Source organism: Tarenaya hassleriana, unplaced genomic scaffold (assembly GCF_000463585.1).
Source record: "Tarenaya hassleriana unplaced genomic scaffold, ASM46358v1 Cleome3, whole genome shotgun sequence".
Classification (NCBI taxonomy): domain Eukaryota; kingdom Viridiplantae; phylum Streptophyta; class Magnoliopsida; order Brassicales; family Cleomaceae; genus Tarenaya; species Tarenaya hassleriana.
This window is the reverse complement of record NW_010966177.1, coordinates 4,327,697-4,333,912: the sequence shown is the minus strand read 5'-3', so window position 1 is coordinate 4,333,912 and position 6,216 is coordinate 4,327,697. Positions and strand designations below refer to the sequence as shown.

The 6,216-nt window shown below is 40.4% G+C and overlaps 3 protein-coding genes across 6 annotated transcripts in view; 2 read left to right on the top strand and 1 right to left on the bottom strand.

Moving 5' to 3' along the window:
* The window catches only part of LOC104819301, a 4,135-nt gene extending 3,574 nt beyond the window's left edge, over window positions 1-561 (top strand). For all 3 annotated transcript variants that reach the window (XM_010549316.1, XM_010549315.1, XM_019203198.1), the window contains exon 4: window positions 79-561. In XM_010549316.1, the coding sequence (XP_010547618.1) occupies window positions 79-125 (47 nt within the window). In that variant the 3' untranslated portion in view covers window positions 126-561. The remainder of the gene's footprint in view (window positions 1-78) is intronic.
* A 43-nt stretch (window positions 562-604) lies between these two features.
* Window positions 605-4,934, bottom strand: LOC104819300 (asparagine synthetase [glutamine-hydrolyzing] 3). 2 transcript variants are annotated; one of them, XM_010549314.1, is made up of 15 exons: window positions 4,638-4,934; window positions 4,154-4,292; window positions 3,826-3,927; window positions 3,434-3,575; window positions 3,245-3,340; window positions 2,907-3,001; window positions 2,616-2,777; window positions 2,437-2,517; window positions 2,117-2,338; window positions 1,891-2,025; window positions 1,593-1,673; window positions 1,325-1,411; window positions 1,127-1,234; window positions 855-1,047; window positions 605-742 (listed from the first exon to the last, which is right to left on the bottom strand). In XM_010549314.1, exons 1-14 carry the CDS (start codon window positions 4,715-4,717, stop codon window positions 886-888), a joined length of 1,692 nt encoding a protein of 563 aa, XP_010547616.1. In that variant the 5' UTR covers window positions 4,718-4,934; the 3' UTR covers window positions 605-742; window positions 855-885. The 2 variants fall into 2 exon arrangements, with proteins under 2 accessions (XP_010547616.1, XP_010547614.1); XM_010549312.2 differs by having other exon boundaries at window positions 605-1,047; window positions 4,638-4,933.
* Window positions 4,935-5,223: 289 nt separating this feature from the next.
* LOC104819297 (ras-related protein RABH1e) overlaps window positions 5,224-6,216 on the top strand; it is a 2,524-nt gene continuing 1,531 nt past the window's right edge. The window contains exons 1-2 of the mRNA XM_010549305.2: window positions 5,224-5,575; window positions 6,115-6,185. Coding sequence (XP_010547607.1) covers window positions 5,459-5,575; window positions 6,115-6,185 — 188 coding nt within the window. The 5' untranslated portion in view covers window positions 5,224-5,458. The remainder of the gene's footprint in view (window positions 5,576-6,114; window positions 6,186-6,216) is intronic.

Below are 6,216 nucleotides of genomic sequence, written 5' to 3'. Positions count from 1 at the left end.
CCCTCTAATCATTCATTTCTTGATTTTTTTAGACAACTATATTCTTATAGTCTTATGAATCTAACCCTTGTTCATCAGACATGAGACATGGATATGGTACGAAATTCGTGGGAGATGAGCTATGAATCCACCAAAATGGATATGCGAAAGATTGAAAAATGGCAATGGATCAAGAACTGTTGACAAAACAGTGATTAGTGCTCCAGTGGACAGGGACAACGTTCGGGGCTGTTTGAATGTCAGGATAAAGAAGTTTGAGAAGGAAAACAGTCATTGTATCTGTTTGTCTTAGAAGCAAGAATCTTCAATGGAATTGTAAGTTCTCTTTTGTTTTCTTTTCGGGTTTGCAGGATTCTGTGGTAATTTATCCATATAAAGGTAGAAAAAAGAAACAGTCATTGTATCTGTTTGGTAGTATGGGAGATTAGTTTCTTGGAGAAAGGGGTTTGGTTTTGTTTCAATTTATTTTATTTATTTTCTTTTGTGTGTAAGAACTTTTTGAGTGTTCATCATTAGACAGTGTATGAGTGTTTAAGTTGTATAAAACTTTTCTCACGTGTGCTTTAATAAATTCAAAACGTTGACTTAATATGCTCTTAAGAAGTTGATAAAACAAATTCAAGATTCATCAAACAGCGTTCACATTACGAGAAACTAAGCAGAAACGTAAATACATGTACGGGGGCAGTGTCGAGCCTTTGCAATATCCATCCTCTTTCTTTCTTGTTGCTTCGACCTTCCACTAAAACCACAACCCAGTTTCACGGATGCATTCTACAAGAAAACCCACAAGGGAAAAAGACCTTTTTTTTCAAGATTCAGAGAAATTTCTTGGGGAATCCCTAAAACAACACCTGCAGTTTTCTCTGCAGCTCCTTGTAGCTTCTAAGGATTGGCTTTTTCGTCGTCGTAAGCAGCAACGTGAATCCCCAGAGCGGCTCGGCCAGATGGGTCGAGATTCTTTGACCAAGCTTCATCCCACTCCACGGCTTTAGCCGTGCTGCATGCCACACTTGGACCTCCTGGCACGGTTGCCCTTGCAGCACTCTGCTCGAGCAGAGGAATCAGAGTTTGATCATTCTGAATGCCGAAAGGAAGCGTTTAAATATATATCCATACGAAGTACCTTAGGGAAGAACTTCTCGAAGATGGTTCTGTACTGATATGCTTCTTTTGTCTTAGGTGTGTTCTCGGGGAAGACAAAGCTTGCGTTCATCAACATAGTGTCAGAGACCTTGCAAATACAGGGGAGGTGATGTGTAAGTGTGAGATGAAGGGAGACATAAAAGATCATTCTCGAAAGTATTAAAGACGACATGCTTACATGTTTGTTTGCGTGGTCTTTCAGACCATCAATCCAGCTGTACCCAACTCCATCACTGAACTGTTCTTTCTGCCTGTAAAGAATGTGCTGCATTCACCCAGAGAGAGAGAGAGAGAATGGGTTAAGAAAGCCTATTTGTCATCTAAAAAGGGTAAACCTGTTAAATTAGGCAAATATGCATTGCATGCAGATTACAAAAGATGAATATTGCAATGGAAGCAGGATGTTTCCATGAAATGGAAGAGAGCAGAAAATTTTGTATGCAAACCTTTGGTAGGTAAGGATGTTGCTCGTCATCAAAGGCATTGCGTAGAACCCACTTCTCAATCCTTCCAATGTCTGGTCGGACCTGCAACGTATTTTAAGACCAGTTTTTCATCAAAAGTAGGTAGCTTGGCTTGAACCTTTCATATCCTCTCGATCTGACCCGTAACACATTAATGAACAATTTGTTCATAAAAGATGCCAAAAATCAGTTCTCAGTCTCAGAAGAAGTGGAAATTCCCTGAAAAGCGCAAAGATCAATCGGTGAATGGGATAAAAGTGTAGGGCAGGATGCAACCTACCATCTTCCACTCGGGATCAATGCTCATAGCAACATTCAAGAATTCTTTATCCAAGAAGGGTACACGAGCCTCAACACCCCATGCCGAAGTTGCTTTGTTGGCCCTCAAGCAATCATATTGATGAAGAGCTTTGATCTGTCAATAAAGAGAATGAGAAGATTCCAACTGATATGAAAGAACAAAAGGCAGACCAAGCAAGGAGATCTGACCATCTAATTGGCAATACCTTTCGGCATGTTTCCTCATGGAGTTCCTTTTTGTTGGGTGCTTTGTGGAAGTACAAGTATCCTCCAAAAATTTCATCTGAACCTTCCCCAGAGAGAACCATCTTTACACCTAGAGATTTGATTTTCCTCGACATAAGAAACATCGGGGTGCTGGCTCTTACAGTAGTCACATCATATGTCTCAATATGGTAAATAACCTCTTCTATAGCATCTATCCCTTCCTGATATTATCAGTAATGAAAGACTCTTTAAGAAAATATCAGTTCAAGAAATGGGTCTTCATTCTCGGTACTCTTCCAGATGTAAAAAGGGAAATTACCTGAACTGTAAAGTGAAGCTCGTGGTGGCGGGTTCCAAGATAATCAGCGACTTCTCTTCCAGCCCTCAGATCCGGGGAACCCTGAATACAGAGAAATATGAAACAATAAAGATCGGAAAAAGCAAAGATTTTGAACATGAAAACAGCATCAAAGAGCAATTGGGTAAAGCCAGGAAGACCTTCAAACCAATGCAAAATGTATGCAACTGTGAACCCCATTGAAGAGCAGTTTCTGACTTGTCCAAGTAGCGTGATGCCACCGAAGCAACAAGGGATGAGTCTAATCCTCCCGATAAAAGGACCCCAAAGGGCACATCAGTCATCAATCTCTTTATAACTGCCTGCAGGTCAAAGAAGAAATGTTTACATTTTACCAAATAACATAAGTGTTTTCCTTAAGCATAATAACCAAAAAAAATGACACTGAAAGTTATTTAAGAGCAGAAATGAGAAAAGTGGTGAAGAGGTACCTTCTCGAAAGCATTGCGGAGAACTAGTGGATCGTATGGTGTTGAAGGAACCTGCTCAGTGTACCATGGGGGGTTATACCACCTTCTAAGCCCTCCTACAAAAAAGCAGTCATGCCCACTAATTTATTAAAAATATAAAACTGATGATGAATGATGATTTACAAAAACAATTGCAGCTCCATGCATGTGCCTACATACACCCCCAAGATTTAGACAATAAGCTTATCATGTTGATAAACTGTTTTCCAGATAGACGTAGTTGCCATACATTGAGCTTTGATTTGATGTTATAAACTCATTCTCCAGCTTAAATTTAAGCAATGTATTACTATACATACCTTGTTTACTCGAGTAGATGTGGCCGGGAGGGAAACACATAAATTGTTCACAATCATCGCTGAGTGCTTTCATCTCAGATGCAAACCAGACGGAACCTATGGAGATGATTAAGAAAATCATTAATGAAAAATCTGCATGAATGCATAGCTTCAACCTTGGAAGCAAATTTCTTAGAAAATGAAGCATACCATCAAGACCCCATCCAATGTAGAGTGGAGTGATACCGATGGCATCCCTAGCAGCAATAAAACTTTTGTCACGGGTATCAAGAAGGACAAACGAAAACATGCCGTCTAACATGTCAACAAATTCCTCTCCATGTTCTTCGTACTGTGATATTTTAATCAATAACAGAGAAATAAAACAAAGGTAAGCACTGTAAGAGTTTGATCAGCTAATAAAACGCAACAGAATTGACGTCTGAACCACCATCAGGAAAAAGACCTAAAAATGTTCACCTATTGAAGAAATGATGAATTCTAAACTCGACACTGGACAAAAATGCAAACAGACAAAGATACTAAATCGGGGATAGCCAGAGCAACAACAGTTTAGTCTCTTCTTATTTCTGCATACTTACCAGATGAGCAATTACTTCACAGTCACTACCAGTACGGAACTGATGTGACTTTAGCTTTAGCTCTTCACGCAAAAGCTTGTGGTTGTATATCTCCCCATTTACCTGAAAACCGTACAAACATCGATCCAACCATTATGTTTAATATTAACAAGCAAGTAAAGAAGAAGTGCACATTCAACAACGTGTATTAAGACAGCAATGAAACCAGCCACAACTAAGAACCCATCATCACATAAATTCCAGTATTTGTCATAACATATGGATGATTAGGAAGAAAGATGCACTCCCAGTTCTCTAGGCAACATGAATTAAGACATAAGAACAATACCGTGACAACGACTGTCTTGTCTTCGTTGTAGAGAGGTTGATCCCCAGATGTCGGGTCAACAATGGCCAAACGCTCATGAGCAAGAAAGCAATCATCGTAACAATGCAGGCCGCTCCAGTCAGGGCCTCTATGCCTCAATCTACACAAACAAATGTAAAGCAACCAAAGCCACCAACAGATGTCAGCTCATTTCTCCACCAGGAAATTTCAATGGCTTCTCTCAACAGGAATCGAAATCGGCTATTACAACGATTCGGGCCTACAAAACTTTACATCTTTTCTTTCGGGTCAACATAAAGTTCTCATCTTCTCCGCAAAAATCGAACCTTTTTGCTACCAGACCAAGTAAAAACCGCACATTTAACAAGAAATGCAGTGTCCCGGAAAGAGTTGAGAAGAATTAAACGCCTCTCACATCTTCCGACACACAAATTCATCAGCAAAAGCAAAGTGAATCTACTAAAAATGGAGGGATTATGGGTACCTGCGAGAGAGTTCGATGATACGGGACCGTTTCGCTTGGGAGCTGTCGATGCACCCAAGGACGGCGAGAATCCCACACATGGTTGGCTACGACTTGTGTGTGCGTGAGAAATGGCTGATGAAAGGATCAAATTTATACTCCGCAGAAGAAGAAAAACGGCAATTATATATGGCGGCTCTGAATCGGAGCCGTTGATTCTGTCGATATTCTTTTTTACTTTAACCCTAATCCGGTCGAGGCTTTTGTCCCTTTCTTGAACCCTTTGGCAAAGATTCTCTATCACACCAGCAAGACCGACTCGGCACTGAATATCTTGCAATTTCCAAGCTCTACTTATATTACATAGTTTTGCCTTTCATATTATACGACGTCGTTTGTCTGCAAACGAGCCTTTTTTTTTTTTTGGTCTTTCTGGTTTTAATGCTAAAGATGTAAACAGAAAGAAGAGGAGCATTATGTACTTATGTAGTCTGAATGAGCAATGCTTGGAATTTAATGTTTTCTATTACAATGAAAATTAAATGTCGTAATAAGTTTACGTTTCGAAAAAGGGTTGTAGTAAAGGCTCGTAAAAGTGCTTCCTCCTACGAATCACGTGAAGTCACGTGCAAATGATTTGTTTCTTTAATACAAATTACAATTACAATAACATAATAATGCCATGGTTGGCGGTTTCCCCGCGTCACCCATATAAACACGTCTAACTTGAAACCCATCGTCCCCCTCCTCTGTTCCATTCCATCTCTCTCTCTCTCTGACGCTGCGAAAGCGCAGATTCAGATCTAAACCTCTGTTTCGCGGCGACATTCCTCGGGACGAGAATGGCGACGGTTTCACCTTTAGCCAAGTACAAGCTGGTTTTCCTCGGCGATCAATCCGTTGGCAAGACTAGCATCATCACTCGATTCATGTACGACAAATTCGACACCACTTACCAGGTTGAATTCTCTCTCCCTTTTTTTATTTCTTCCTTTTTATTGGTCAAATTCATGGCGATTCTCTGTCTTTTGTCGCCTGATCGGAGAACGCCTGTCTGTTGGATGCCTCAAACCTTTAAATTTGGATCCGACTCTACGTTTTCCGATATTTGCTGTTGATTTTGCTTTTCTCGCAAACCATACGAATCTTCGATCTATTGTGAACCGTGATGACGTTTGACTTTGTCTCTCTGATTATGGTTGTAATTCTAACTCTCGATGAATCTGTTGTTCGAATGAGTTGGTGAATTTTGCGCCGATCTTCTCTTGATACGAGTTTCTAGGGATTGTTCATGAAGGGCGGTGTAGACAAAATGTTCCTCGTTTGGAGAAATCCCTGGTCTTTCCGTTGTAATCCGAGAAAATAAATGTTTGCTGAAAAGAAGTAGAATGACAAGGAAAAGAAAGATCATTTTGAGGCATCATGTGGATTTCTTTTTCCATGTATCGGAATATTTCCGACACTCTTTACCATTTCGAGAAACTGAATCTTTGTACAGGCTACTATTGGAATCGATTTCTTGTCCAAAACCATGTACCTTGAAGATCGGACTGTTCGTCTGCAGCTCTGGTAATCATCCCCCCCCCCCCCCCCCCCCCTT

Coding starts and splice junctions, on each gene's coding strand:
- LOC104819300 (XM_010549314.1), bottom strand. CDS start 4,717: ATGTGTGGGATTCTCGCCGTCCTTGGGTGCATCGACAGCTCCCAAGCG. Junction 2,339..2,436: donor AGCTTCACTTTACAGTTCAG/GTAATTTCCCTT, acceptor TGATAATATCAG/GAAGGGATAGATGCTATAGA. Junction 1,048..1,126: donor TCGAGAAGTTCTTCCCTAAG/GTACTTCGTATG, acceptor CTGCTCGAGCAG/AGTGCTGCAAGGGCAACCGT.